This window comes from Andrographis paniculata, unplaced genomic scaffold (genome assembly GCF_009805555.1).
Source record: "Andrographis paniculata isolate CXL003 unplaced genomic scaffold, ASM980555v1 Contig86END, whole genome shotgun sequence".
Classification (NCBI taxonomy): domain Eukaryota; kingdom Viridiplantae; phylum Streptophyta; class Magnoliopsida; order Lamiales; family Acanthaceae; genus Andrographis; species Andrographis paniculata.
Window position 1 is genome coordinate 1,151,275 of NW_026137624.1, and position 16,580 is coordinate 1,167,854.

Genomic DNA, 16,580 nt, shown 5'->3' on the forward strand with positions numbered 1-16,580 from the left:
GTCTGATGTGTATGCATTCATGCACAGAAACTCCGGAACAGTTACTGGCCAGGCAGTAAGTATTCATAATATCTGTACATTTCATATGAGTATCCCATGAGATTGGGATGGCTAATATGGGAATTTACCATGATATGCGCATAAATGACAGGGCACATCTCGTATTGATTCAGTATCTGAGCTTCCCAGGCCTGTGTCCGAGCCAGGTCTAACGGTATGATTCCGTCAAACCTTGAAGTTTCTTAGTAATCAGTGCAATGCCTATTTTAGGCTACTCTTGATAGTCTACTACGTTTCCAACTCAGCTGTAATGTTTTGTTGTAGGTCGGCACGCGTGTGCTTCTATTATCCCGCACCGGTGAGAAAAAAGTTGTTGCGGAGGGACTTCTACTCTGCCCCCCTGCGCCAGGTTTGTGCCATTGTCTTTAAGGTTGTTTTGGGAACTTTTATTATGCCTCGGCTATGGGATCGTAGGTTTTGTGACCGTTCGGGCCTCATATTGCTAATGATCATGGTTTTCTTGAGCCTAGACATATACAATGTTACGATATGTGGATTTGCTTGTGTTATGTACACTATTTTTATAGGGGCAGTAAACTCAGTGGTATTAAGCCAACTCCTGTGCTGGTCTGGTCTTTTTTATCTTTTACATGACATTGTTTATGGCTACGATGATATTACACCATTTGGGTACACTATGACTTTCCCCAAAGATGTTGAAAGTTGACTTTATTATTGAAATCCTATGTAGTCCCTTGCTGCCAAGGTGTACCTCGTGTTAGTCATGAGTTTGGTACATAAAACATGATATATGAGTGGTCGGTACTCTAAACTTGGAACTGCATCTGTGGATGTCTGCTCGTATGTAGTGTATAAATGGTAGTTATTCTCATTGAGGCATAGTACTACGAAACATACATGGAGCCGTCCCATTTGGGGGTTGCCATATGGATATAGAAATTCGAAATACTAATTTTTATTTGGATATTGTACATGATATTGCTGGTTTACATTTGTTTATTGGAGAATGATTGGTTTATAGATCGAGCTGCAATCACATAGGAAATTAGGATATAATGTACTTTGGTACCTAATTCGTGGATATAATACCATGTATTGTACGACATGTCTGAATATACATACTCGTACTGTTCTAGTTGCAAAGCTTTACACTTCTAATGTCTGTGTTGTGGCATGTTATACATACAGTTTGAACGTCTGTTGATATATATGGCTCAATATACTCAAAAATTGCACTTGTGCATATTGTAGGTGACACACTTTCCTTGGTCAAGGTCTTCGTGACATCCGCCTCAGTCCCGGACACACCCCTTATTTTGCCGACCATTGTTGGGGCGACTACCCTTCGCGATGTCGTTGGTGAAGATCCTATTGAGTGAAACTACAAGGACGTACGGATCTACTTTCATACATTTCTTGTATTGCCTTCCGAATTTTATAAGAGATACGACTTAAACTAATCTTTGTGTTGGCCATTGCAGCTCATGCGCCGCCCCTGAAGCGTATCTACCGATTCACCCGTGTTAGTTGCCCCATTTGTCTTATGGAATGTATGTCGTACCTGTTTTTCGTTGGATTGTGTTGAGGCTGTGTGAACAATATATGGAATGGATGCATAGACCATTGGAGTTTTAATTCGTGTGGTGAACGATGTGGTTATCGATTGATGGATATCCGTACTTGCTTATTGTTAGGTTTGGTGTTTGAACTGTTAAGCTGATTTTCCGGAACAGGTTGTTGTTGCGTAGTGCGTGCTAGGCTTGTTTTATGGGTTGTTTTACTTCGTTGCTAGGTATGGAGATTGTCGAGTAAAAACTGTGGTGTCCATGTCCCTTAATGTCAGGATTCTTATGCATACTATGAATTAATGTCTGCAAGTATTGCCAATGATGATGTTTATAGCATTATGTGTAAACGGAATTTCTTTCGGTATTGGGGAGGTCACAACAGGTCTTTTTGTTACGCACAATTTCAATTGCCGTGTATCACCTATTTTTCGTACCATGATATTTCTGCGTAACAAAAGGATGAAATACCGTGACAAAAAGTGGTCATTGGATGTTTGTTGTTCCGTGGCTAATGAAAAGTATATTTTTAATTACGGGTTCAATGTCGTTACAAATATTCGTAACAAAAACCAAATCTGACAAGCGATCACTGGAACGTTTTTGTAACGCGCCGACCTTTCGTAACAAATATCGTAACAAAAAGCTCTGACACACGCGTGGAAGGATCGACCTTTGGTTACGAGAGGAAATTCGTAACAAATATCGTAACAAAAACCCTGCATTAGGGAGCGTTGATCGACAGTAATAGTTACGAAAAAACCGCGTGGCAAAAAATATTCGTTACGCGAGTACACATTACGGAAAAAAATCGTAACAAAGGCGTAGCAAATACGCAAATTGTACGAAAAATGGCTTGTTACGATTTTCCGGCCGTAGTAGAAAACAGTTTTTTTAGTAGTGCGAGTTCACAATCTCCAATATATCAAATATTAAACATTGATTGGTGCGAAGAGGCTCACGTGTTTATCCTATCCTCGTGATGTAAATTATTATGTTTGCTAATCCTTTTGGAATAATTATAGATTTTAGTTATTGAGTTATTATTTAGTGACTTTTTTTGTTAGTTATTTATTTATTATTGTTCAAGTTGTAGTATAAAAAGCATCTTTATTGACTTGTTACCTTTGGTTCCATTTCCATAGTAGCCCCGTAGGATCGTATTTGTATTTATATGAGATGGCACTTCTGAAGTTTAATGCATAATATTTTGGTACATCTAATTGAATACTATTACCGTGTGTTTTTTTTTTTTTTTTTAAGAAGTTTGAGAAAATTGAATTTGGGTTTGAATTGAATTTGAATTTGAATTTTGGAATGACTTTAGCTTTTTTTTTTTTTAGGTATATATATATATATATATGTTTGTTTTGGGTTTGAAGTGTTTTAATTTTATTGATTTGATAGGTAATGATTGTGTTGGTTGACATGTATAATATATGGATTTGTTTTTTTTTTTTGGAAAAATTAAAATAAATAGTATTTATTTATTAATACTTTGAAATTTATTTGCCAAAAAAAGAAGAAGCCATTTATAACATATGTTTTTGGCCAAGTTTATCTGAGTTTTATTATTTGGATTCCACATTTTCGGAAAAAAAATATACTCCTTCTGTCCCATTGAAAATTTTTTATTTTTTATTTTCGTCTATCCCAAAACAAAGTTACCATTTTCTAATTTAGTAATTGCACTGTCTATTTAACATAATAAATATTATTTCAACTTATAATATACTACACAAATGTCATTACGTTTATTATACAATATTAATAGGAGTATTTTTGTCTTTTTTACTATAATCAATATAATACTAATATTAAAAAATTTACGTGCAAAAAATAAACGACAACCTTTCAATTGGACGAAAAGAGTATTTCTTTTACCAAATATTCAATCAAATATTATTTTAATATCAAACTCAAATTAATTTTATTCAACCTCAATCAAAAGAAGCATACAATACAATTTTTTTTTTAAAAAAAAATTAAATCCATTTTTTAAATCAAAATAAACACAGGTACATAAGTTAAAAAAAAAAAGAGAAAAAAAAAAACACACACACCATTTTTTAAATCAAAATAAACACATGTGCATAAGTTTAAAAAAAAAAAGAGAAAAAAACAACAACACAGGTACAAAGTATTTGAGAAAATTGTGGTATCTACATAGAATCATTTGTTGGCTAATGCTCAGTAATTTTCTACATTAGTCTATCTAAATCAGAAATCTACAATAATATCTTTCTTGGTTTGGCTCAAATTTATTTGCACTGAGTCACAATATATTGTAATACATAGTGTATTGAAAGCCAATTTGCTTGATCGATCGAGTATGTTGAGTAAACATCAACATTATAGAAGATGATTGGTTATGAATTAATTATAAATATTATTTTTTAAATATATATTTGATCGTCCGATTTTTTGTTGAGAATTTTAAAAATTAAAATTAGGAAATAATAAAAAAAATATATTAATAAAACATAATTACTGTCTAATATAAATATTTATATTTTAATATTAAGATAATTGATTAATTTAATTAAAAAAATTAGAAAGTATTCCCTCAATGTTCCACTTACTGTATTTATTTTTTTATTTTTTGTTTGTATCACTTATGTTATTATTTTTTTTTTAAAAAAAAAAATCAAATTGTATACGATAATCTCATTTTAATTTTTTTAATTTTAATTAAATTAATTAATTAGTTATGTTAATTTAATTTATAATTATTTTTATTTTAAAATAATAATATTTTTGCTAATCCTGTGTATAGCATAAGTTACTACTAGTTATACTATAATGGACAACCTAATTGGCTGGTTCGGATTATATAACTAATTTTATTTATTTGTCATTATTTATTTGTTAAAAAATATATTATATTAAGGGTGTATTTGCTTGGGGGTTTGAATTTTGAGTTGGGATTTGAATAGTAAAAATTTTGAATTTGAATAGTTGTATGATGTGATATAAATAGGTGGTGATACGATGTTTTGAATGTAAAATTAATTTTTAGTATAATATAAAAAATAAAAAATATATGTTTGATTTGATGTTTTTGGGGGAAAATTTTTGGATGAACAGTGAAATTTAATCCAAATCCATCAAAAGGACACACCCTAAATATAATTTATTTTAATAAAATATTAATTTTATATTTTTTGGTAATAATCTTCAAAATTCCACTATTCGGTTAAAAGTAACCCACAGGAGCACTGATAGCGGATGAGTGGACCCCCCCACTCGTGATATTTTAGTTTAATTTTTTCATATAGAAAATCGTTTAGGAAGGAAGTGGAGGCAATCTGAAAATGGGAGACAAACATGATGAACATCCGAGAGTTTGTGTTACTGGCGCTGGAGGATTCCTCGCTTCATCCCTGCTAAAGCTTCTCCTCTGTCAAGGCTACACTGTCCACGGTACCCTCAGGAATCCAGGTAATCACACCCTACCGCTCACCATACCCCTTTGATTTACCTAAGTTGCTGCCAATTTGGCTAGTTCTTTCGCTGAGTCCTCCTGCCGTTGCTTGGTCTGAGATTTTATTGCTTTATATCTGCTCTGATTTCTATGGTTTGCTTTACCTGAGCGCCTGTTCGCTGATGAGTTAATCGCACTTGCCTTCTTTTAACTTCAAGAAGTTCCAGCGCTCACTCGCCCTCAGAACTCCCTAGTCTTCTGATAATCGGAGAGTTAGAAGGAAAAATAAGATACATACCGAGATTGTGTATTTTCGCTTCAACTAAGTTTCTAATGTTTTGAGTTTGATTTGATTGGTTTTTTAAAACAAAAATGTTGGTTGAGCTGAATACAGGACCGTGCATGCTTAATGAATTAGGGATTTGTTGGTTGTATTTAAGTATTGGAATATGATTAAACGTTGCACAAATAATCACTTTTGCAAGGAAGTTTACATGATCCAGAGAATGTAGAGCAAGATTTTTTAAAGATGTTTTTAAGAGTTGAATCTATCTTCTGATAGATTTCTACCATTAAAAGATTGAATATTTCTATGCATCTTAGACTTTTTCATAGTTAACATTTAACTCTCTAGTCGAACATTTAGCCCAATTTGATTACTTGTAATCACTGGTTGTGGAAATAACCTCAGATTTAGGCTCTCGAACAAGTCCCTAAATGTGAAGGATGATTTCCCTCCAAAAATGAAAATCTTGTAGAGTTAAACGCAAATGCATAGGTTTTACCTCATATGATTCTACTCTGGGTCTTCTTTCACAAGTTTTGTGGTATCTTTATGATTCTTGGTGCTGTATTATCTTTTTGTATATAAAGGGTTAATATTGACAGCAATCATACTTAACATTTTAACTCTTTAGTAGAAAATTTAGCAAAATTTGATTACTTGTAATCACTGATTGTAGCAATAGCCTCAGATTTAGGCTCTCGAACAAGCCCCTAAATGTAAAGCCTGATTTCTCCCAAATATGAAAGTCTTGTAGAGCTCAAAGTAAATGCATAAGTTTTACCTCATATGATTTTACTTTGGGTCTTCTTTCACAAGTTTTATGGTATCTTTATGATTCTTGTTGTTGTGTTACCTCTTTGTATATAAAGGATTAATGCTAACAGTAAAGTTTGTTGCTGTCTCTTGTCTGAAAAAGGAAGAGTTCTTAATTCGTATAAATCTACTCATTTGTGTTCCTTCAAGTATGTTGCAGAGGACAGCAAAAACAGTCATCTGAAAAACCTTCAAGGTGCAGCTGAAAGGCTGAAACTCTTTAAGGTAGACTTGCTAGATTATGAGTCCATTCTTGCAGCCGTGAAAGGATGTGATGGAGTCTTTCATCTTGCCACCCCTGTTCCTCCCTCCTCTGTTCCAAACCCTGAGGCACGATCCGTAAACTCTCTGTTGAATTGCAGATGATTGTTTATTTGCTTATATTCCAAGTAGTGCACTATGAAATATGCTATGTTTTAACTAAACAACTATTAAGAAAAATGATAAATATTTTAAAACAGTTTTTATATCACAGGGCCAAAAAGTTCACCACTTTATGTGAAATTGCTTTTGAGGCTGGTTAAATTGCTTTTATCTGATGTAATTAGTATTGATTTCTTATATGTGGTAATGCAGGAAGAGGTGCTTAAGCCTGCACTAGAAGGTACTCTTAATGTTCTTAAAGCATGCTCTAGTGCAAATGTTGTACGTGTTGTCGTTGTATCGTCAGCTTCTGCAATTGCCATGAATCCCACTTGGCCTAGAGGCAAAGTAATGGATGAGACCTGTTGGTCCGATGGCGAGTACTGCAAGACTACAAATGTAGCTCTTCTTTCCCTATTTGTAATTTTTTTTGTACCTATGTTCAAATGAAAATGTTTTGTTCGACTCAACTGACTGACTTGATTTTTTGATGCAACCAGAATTGGTATTGTTATTCAAAGACGGTGGCAGAGCGTGAGGCTTTGGAATATGGAAAAAGAAATGGACTCAATGTTATAACCATGTGTCCGACACATGTAGTGGGACCAATGCTGCAACCTACAATAAATTCAAGTAGTTTAATTCTTTTAAAGCTGTTGAGAGGTATTCATGCTCTTCGTTGTGATTCCTTATTTGAATGTAAAATCTTGTTGCACTTGTTTCTTCTTATTTCATCTAGTAAATCCTCTTGACCTTGCATACTTTTTCTGTTTTTATACCAATCTACCCCTACCTTTGAGACCAAGAGATGTATACTCACTGTATGTTTTAAGAAAGATTTTTTGATATTTCCAGCAAATACAGTTCTCTACCTAGGTTGTAACATACACTTTATGTCCACTAGAAAAGCTACATTTTTGTTTCAGTTCCACAAGAAGTCAATTGCATCAAAGATCATACTTTTAGTAATTTCATTTCATAATTCAGAAAACATTTACCAGGTGTTCTTATAGCAAAGGATGTAGTCTTGCTAGATGTTTGACGATTGCGTGGTATAAATGTCTCCCTTGAAAAATAAATTTTTGTTCATTTCACCATTGGGTCTTTAGATATATATATATACATATATAGTTGATGTAGTGAAGACAACACAATGTTATCTGATCATGCAGAAGGCTTTGAGGAAGTGGAGAACAGAATCCGGAGTTTGGTAGACGTACGTGACGTTGCTGAAGCATTAAAATTATTATATGAGAAACCGGAAGCTGAAGGTAGATATATATGCACATCATACACAGTGACTACTGAGGATGTGGTGCAGATTCTCCGGGAAATATACCCGAACTACAGATACCCTAAGAGGTAATTTACAACCAAACCATCTTAATTTATCTCTATTGCCATGCTCACACTGTGTATGTGCATAGCAGCTTCAAGGAGTCTGACAAACTTGTGGAAATGAGCTCGGAAAAACTGCAAAAGCTCGGCTGGACATATAGGCCATTGAAGGAAACCCTTGTGGATTCTGTGGAGAGTTACAAACAGGCCGGCTTCCTGCACTGATTTTGGATTTCCGGGTACATAAATCTGCACTCGTCATTGATAATTGTTATAATAATGCTGGGTTAGATCAAGCTTAGACTTGTTTCTTTAGCTTTGGTATTATTCAACAGCATTATGTATCCCTCCAAAATTTGCAGGCTAGCTTCTAAAATGTCTTGACACCAAAAAAAACCCGAATAAGCATTGAAGATGGACTTGTTTTTGCTTCCTGTTTCTGCCATTAATAAAGATGTGGACTTGCTGAGAAGTTCCTTTCTGTAAGTTCATGTCAATTTGATGATACAAATCACATTAAGGGAGATGTACAACCTCAAAATTTGATCCCTGTATGTAGGGATGACAATTTGATTATGGCACTTCCGAGACCCGATTCTTTTGGAATCGTATCCAATTATTTGTGTATTGGGTTGGATATTATATATACTTTTTCGGATTTGGGCTGAGTCTTATTATTTGGGGTTAGGGATTGAAATAGGTCATGGCCAAATATTGCTTAAACAAGTGGGAATTATTTTGACAATTTAGGACCTAGCATGGCTTGACCTATAAGTACTTATATAATAATTATTTTTAAATTCAATATTAATAAAAAAAAATATATTTACAATAATTGTTTATGTATATATATAATTATATTTAAAATAAATCAATTTTGATATTTAGTTATTGTCACTAAATTTATTTTTAAAAAAAAAAAAACGTAAAAATATAGTAATTATATATAAAAATTGGCATAAGCTTTTTTAATAAATAGGTCAGATGTAATTAGGTTATGTGCTGATCAAGTTTTAGGTCTCTGGTAGGATGTCTGGTTGTATGGCCAAATGCTCTGGCCTATTTCCACTTCAATTAATTCTGGACGTGAATACGATATGAATAATATAGTTATAGTAGTATACCCGACTACTATTGTAAGTTTAGATTTTTTATTTTTTTATTTTTTGTAATATATAGTTTTGCTTTTTTTATAATATGATAGTTGTGTTTAACTTATTCATTTGTGTTTTGTAATATATATGTGTTTTTTCAACTTTCTATTGTTTAACTTTATTATTATTATTATTAACTTGGTGTATATTTATAAAATTTAAAAGTTGAAAAATGATATTTAGGTATAAATAATTTGTATTAATGTAATTATTTTAAAATAGATTTATTATGTTTGATTTTACTTCCGTGTTTGGGTAGGGGTGAATTTTACAACCATTTAATTTACAAAGCTTACCATACTTGGGTAGACTTTAAAGATCCATATTGTGAAACACACTTGGGAAGAACTTTAGCTAGCAAACATGTTAAACATGTCTTAATAAAATATGAAGAGATTAAAATTATTGTGTTTGTTTGAGGGTTTAGATTTTGAGTTGGAATTTGAATAGTAAAAATTTTGAATTTGAATAGTTGTATGATGTGATATAAATAGGTGTTGATGCGATGTTTTGAATGTAAAATTGATTTTTATTATAATATAAAAAATAAAAAATAGGTGTTTGATTTGATGTTTTTTAGGGGAAAAAAATGGAATGACTAGTGGGATTAAAATCCAATCCCCCAAACAAACACTTATAATTTGTCAAATTGCTTTCTATGTAATATCTTTAATTTCACTCTGCAACAGAAATATTTTAGTGAAATATTGCAAGAATAAAACCTTACTAGTACAATACATCCAAATGACAACAAATTCTAAGTGAATTTTTTTTTTCCCTCTTTTTATTTGTTATGAATTATAGTTTTCTGCTTTTAATTGAAAATTAGATATCATAAATAATGGTTGGATTTAAAATTAGGTTTTGTAAATTAAAATTACACCCAAATGACCTCTAATTAAAAAAATTAGGTTGGATATTCTATCCTCATAATTACATCAATGGAATTTACAACAATTTTGTACAAGATTAAATAAATTATCATGATCAAAAGATGAAATATTAACGATCTCTTAGGTTTTATTACTCCTTAACATTCATTATGCGCTATATATATAGTATTATTTATGTTCGCAAGATAAAATACAATTTATTAAAATAGATAATAAATGCGAGTTTTGCAATAGTTATCAATCATATTAATAAATATACCCAAAGTTTGGAAAATATATAATAAAGGAATAAAACATTATATATAAACAATTTGGTTATCGATACTATATTGTTATGTTTAAATACATTTCATTTGAGTTCAAATAATAAACTATTGTGCATGAAATCCAATTGTCTCATTATTTTTATGTTTTTAAATATAAAATAAGATCAATCATAATTGTATGATAAGGATCACATTTACTTACAAACGTCCTTTTATTAGTATTACAACACACTAATAGAATAATTTTGCAATTTTTTCTCAATTTGTACTATATTTTGGTATAATAATTAATATTCAAAGATCAATACGTCAAAAAAGTAAATAAAACCCTTGTAATCAGATGAAGGTAGTATTATTTTTTCACTTAACATACAAAAAATAATATAAAAATAAAAGTGTAATCAATACAAAAGATAAAATAATGTAATAAAAATTTTCACCTATCAACACAATTATTGTAATTATTATCATCTGTCCATAAATAATATCTCTCCATTCTTTTGCATCACCCAACACTCCTAAAACAAAATTGGAGTTGGGAATGACATCGAATGGCTTGACCTGGTGGATGTTCACTCTCCTAATGATCTCCTTGGCGAATAACTCATCTTCTCAGTGCTCGTGGTCTTTATCATGACCATGTTGTTGACATGAGCGCTTTCTCCTAGTGGAACCTCTCGGAGAAATACGTGGAATCGAAAGGACGTCGCCCCTATTCCCATCCTGCCAACATCGTTACTTTGAGTCGTGGCGCCTCTTTGCCTCGTCTGCCGTATTGTTGTTTCGCACCTCTTTGCTCCCCGCAATGTCATTGTGCATGAGCAAGGGCATTAGGACGACTGTGTCGATGTTGATTTAATCCTGAATATCATATACGATCATATCGTATCCCTTAAAATTAGATAGATTTTGTTATGTAGAGTTGATATTATCGTGGGGATTTTTTTATATCTATCCACCCACCACTATATATATTTATATATTCAAACTAGTTAGTCTTTTAACTCAATTCAAGAAGAAGAATAATACTTTCTCCCAACCTTGCACTACTTTTGTACTTCCTTAAATTGTTATCCTCCCTCTATATTAAATTCCTTCAAATACATTCACATGTTAACTTCTATTTGGTATTATTTAAAAACAATACTTGGATTCAGAGCCAATGCATGCCAAGATACTCATGATTCAATTCATTGCTGATCGTTCTGCAAGATGCACCGGCGAGAGGTAACAGTGGACTATCGTTTAACTACCCCCAATTAACAATGACAAATTATATCATGTTGGTTATTAAAGTGGAAGCAACCATGGACACTCAAGGAGTATGGGATGCAATCAAACCATATGGAAGACACAATTGTGGTAATAATTATTCAATACCACGCCTAATCACTACTACCTAGTCATCGTCAACCTTGCCTTTTGAAGAAACTGTTGGATGTTTGAAAACATTCGAGGAACCTATACACCAAAATACACCCAAGGAGACCAACTCTAGTAATAATTTTCTCACCCAGACCGATCTGAAAGGGCAAAAAAAGTAAAAATGGGTGAGGAAAAGAACTCCCCTGAAGAAAGCAATAAGTGCAACAAAAGCGAACACGGTAGTGGGAGAGGTCGTGGCAGAGGAGAGCACACCAAAACCTCGTACACCGGGAATGCAAAAGGTTCTCATAAGGTGCTTCAAGTGCAATAGCATAGGTCATTATGCATCTGAATGTTGGAGTAAAGCATGGGAAGTAGAGACGAATTTGACCTATACAGAAGAGAAAGAACATACACTCTTGCTATCAGTAGCTGTGGGAACAAAAAAAAAAAAAAAAACTCTCTATTAAGAAAAGAACGGATGGAGCCCCAACTTCAGGCTGAAGGTGAGAATGGACCCGAAAGTGATACTTAGTACTTCGACAATGGTGCAAGCAATCACATAACTAGAGATCAAAGACACTTTCATGACTTTGACAAATCAATACGATGGGATATCAAATTTTGGGATGGATCCCAATGTCTAGTTCAAAGGGAAAAGATCTACTATTCCAATTCAAGGGTGGTGAGCAATGAATATCTCTGATCACTGCGCAATAATATCATCAGTTGCGATTAATTAGTTGGAAAATAAAATAAGCTCATGATACAAGGAGTATACTTGTGGATATACGACTCAAGTCAAACCGTACTCATGAAAATCAAAAGCCTTTCTAACAATCTTTACAAGGTTGTCATCACTTTTTGCACTTCAATATGGTTGATGGCATATATATTTCAGATCAGAGATGGATGTGTGTTGCTCGACCGGGCACATAAGCTTTGACTCTGTAAGGAAATTGGCATAAAAGTAGATAACAAATGATGTACTATTGATCAAACACTTGAATAAAATTTTTCAATGATGTCTCATTGCAAAGCAATCATGACAACCATTCCTATCGCAGACACACTATCAAGCCAAGAAAGCATTAAAGTTACTCTGTGGACCAATCACCCCTTCAACACGGGCCAATAACAATTACTTTATGCTTATTTTTTTTATGACTATTCATGGTGGATATGAGTATTTGTGATTTGATTGAAGGATCAAACATGTTCCATATTCAATAAATTCAAGAAAAAAAATGGAGAATGGATGTGGACACATAATCAAGGAACTAAGGGTTGACCGAAGAGATGAACTTATCTTAATAGAGTTTAATGCATTATGTGAAGCATAAAGAATCCAAAAGCATCTGACCACTCTATATACACTAGAACTGACAAAAATTAATCCTACCTGAAATAATTGAGTTTAAGTTAAAATTTTTGATCAAATTAATAATTGGATCAAACTCATTTAATCCATTTGATTAAATGGGTCAGGTTTAGGTCCAAAATTTAAACTTGAAAATAATTTGTCTAACATGTTTAATTAATATTATTTATACCTATTATACAAAAGTTAAATAAGATTTAAATTAACTGATATTAATAATAATCTTCAATGCATATTAATTTTTTTAATCATAGATATTAAATTTACTTTAAAACTATAAATATTATTAATTATACAAAAAATAATATAATAATACTATAACTAATTATTATTAACTATTTGGATATATGTTTTAATCTTGAGAAAAAAAAATTAATAAGTAATAGAAATATAGGTTTATGATATATAAATTTTAAATCATATTAATATTCACTATTTATTTTTTCTTATCTATTTCATGTGTCAATATTATTTGTTCAAATTAAGATAATGTATTCTATTAGAATTTTAATGTGAACTTCACATAGCCAACACCCATTCAACTTTCTAATTATAATGTGAATTGTCACACTGCCAGCACTTAGTTTAACACACGACTAAAAATCTGAAATTCACAAAGCCAACACCCGATCAAAAAAGTACCCATAATACGAAATATCAGACTGCTAGCACTCAGTTCAACATATGGCTGATAATGTGAATTTCACACAGCCAACACCCATTAACACTTTACTAATAATGTGAAATATCACACTGCCATCACTCAGTTCTACAACGTACTGCTAATGTGAACTTCACACAACCAGGACCCGTTCAACACCCTACGAATAATGTGAACTTTACATTGCTAGCACTAAGTTCAATACGCTATTGATAATGTGAACTTCACATAGCCAACACCCATTCAACTCTCTAATGATAATGTGAATTGTCACACTGCCAGCACTTAGTTTAACACACGACTGAAAATCTGAAATTCACAAAGCCAGCACCCGATCAAAAAAGTACTCATAATGCGAAATTTCAGACTGTTAGCACTCAGTTCAACATATGGCTGATAATGTGAATTTCACACAGCCAACACCCGTTAACACTCTACTAATAATGTGAAATGTCACATTGCCATCACTCAGTTCTACAAGGTACTGCTAATGTGAACTTCACACAACCAGGACCCGTTCAACACCCTACGAATAATGTGAACTTTACATTGCTAGCACTCGATCAACACCTTACTACTAATGTGAATTGTCATACTACCAGTACTTAGTTCAACACACTACTGATAATGTGAACTTCACTTAGTCAGGACTTGTTCAACACTCTTCGTGATAAAGTGAATTGTCACACTGCCAGCACTCACTTTAATACACTACTGATAATATGAACTTCACATAGCCAACACCCGTTCAACACTCTACTGATAATGTGAATTGTCACACTGCCAACACTTAGTTTAACACACGACTGAAAATGTGAAGTTCACAAAGCCAGCACCCGTTCAACATAATACTGATAATGTGAAATTTCAGACTGCTAGCACTTAGTTCAACATATGGCTGATAATGTTTACTTCACACAGCCACACCCATTCAACACATTACTAATAATGTGAACTTTACATTGCTACACTCGTTCAACACCATACTCCTAATGTGCATTGTCACACTTACATCACTCAGTTCACACTGCTAGAACTTCTTCAACACACTACGGATAATGTGAATTGTCACACTGTCAGCACTCAGTTCAACACTGCTGATAATGTGAACTTCACACAGCCAACAACCAATCAACACTCTACTTATAATGTGAATTGACACACTGCTAGCACTCAGTTCAATACACTACTGACAATGTGAACTTCACATAGCCAACACCCGTTCAACACTCTACTGATAATGTGAATTGTCACACTGCCAGCACTCAGGTTAATACACTAATTATAATGTGAACTTCACACTGCTAGCACGTTCAACACACTACCGATAATGTGAATTCTTGTTTTGTCAGCATTCAGTTCAACACTACTAATAATGTGAACTTCATACAGCTAGAACTTGTTCAACACTCCACTAATAATGTGAATTGCCATACTATTAGCACTCGGTTCAACACACAAATTATAATGTGAACTTCACACCGCTAGCACTTCTTCTACACACTATTGATAATGTGAATTGTCACACTGTCAGCACTCAGTTCAATACACTACTGATAATATGAACTTCAACAGCCAACAACCAATAAACACTCTATTGATAATGTGAATTGTCAAAGTACTAGCACTTAGTTCAATATGCTATTGATAATGTGAACTTCACATAGCCAATACCCATTCAACTCTCTAATGATAATGTGAATTGTCACACTACCAGCACTTAGTTTAACACACAACTGAAAATCTGAAAGTCACTAAGCCAGCACCCGATCAAAAAAGTACTCACAATGCGAAATTTCAGACTGCTAGCACTCAGTTCAACATATTGCTGATAATGTGAATTTCACACAGCCAACACCCGTTAACACTCTACGAATAATGTGAAATGTCACACTGCCATCACTCAGTTCTACAACGTACTGCTAATGTGAACTTCACACAACCAGGACCCGTTCAACACCCTACAAATAATGTGAACTTTAAATTGCTAGCACTCGATCAACACCTTACTACTAATGTGAATTGTCACACTTCCAGCACTCAGTTCAACACACTATTGATTATGTTATTTTTACACAACGAGCACCCGTTCAACACTATTGATAATGTAAATTTTCACACTACACGCACTCACGTTAATACACTACTTATAATATGAACTTCACATTCGTAGAACTCATTTGAAACACTACTGATAATGTGAATTGCCATACTATCAACATTCAGTTCAAGACTACTAATAATGTGAACTTCGTACAACTAGCACTTGTTCAACACTATACTAATAATATGAATTGTCACACTGTCAGCATTCGGTTCAACACACTACTTATAATGTTAACTTCACACTGCTAACACTTCTTCAACACACTAGTGATAATGTGAATTATCACACTGTCAACATTCAATTCAACACACTACTAATAATGTGAATTCACAAAACGAGTGCTCGTTCATAACTCTACTAATAATGTGAGTTTTTATTCTGCCAACGCTTAGTTTAATACACTACTGATAATGTCAACATCACACAGCCAACATCCGTTCAACACTCTATTGATAATGTAAATTGTCACACTGCCAGGACTCACTTCAACACACTACAGATAATTTGATCTTCACACAGCCGGCACCCTTTCAACACTCTACTGATATTGTTAATTGTCATACTATCAGTACTTAGTTCAACACACTATTGATAATGTGAACTTCACTTAGTCAGGACTTGTTCAACACTTTTCCTGATAAAGTGAATTGTCACACTGCCAGCACTCACTTTAATACACTACTGATAATATGAACTTCACATAGCCAACACCCGTTCAACACTCTACTGATAATGTGAATTGTCACACTGCCAACACTTAGTTTAACACACGACTGAAAATGTGAAGTTCACAAAACCAGCACCCGTTCAACATAATACTGATAATGTGAAATTTCAGAATGCCAGCACTTAGATCAACATATGGCTGATAATGTTTACTTCACACAGCCAGCACCCATTCAATACATTACTAATAATGTGAACTTTACATTGCTAGCACTCG

The 16,580-nt window shown here is 33.1% G+C and overlaps 1 protein-coding gene across 1 annotated transcript; it reads left to right on the top strand.

Moving 5' to 3' along the window:
* The first annotated feature begins 4,877 nt into the window (after positions 1 to 4,877).
* On the top strand, positions 4,878 to 8,470 carry LOC127242370 (cinnamoyl-CoA reductase 1-like). Its single transcript, XM_051261886.1, has 7 exons — positions 4,878 to 5,027; positions 6,270 to 6,439; positions 6,686 to 6,871; positions 6,973 to 7,135; positions 7,645 to 7,834; positions 7,903 to 8,049; positions 8,173 to 8,470. Exons 1-6 carry the CDS (start codon positions 4,901 to 4,903, stop codon positions 8,033 to 8,035), a joined length of 969 nt encoding a protein of 322 aa, XP_051117843.1. The 5' UTR covers positions 4,878 to 4,900; the 3' UTR covers positions 8,036 to 8,049; positions 8,173 to 8,470.
* Positions 8,471 to 16,580: the final 8,110 nt, after the last annotated feature.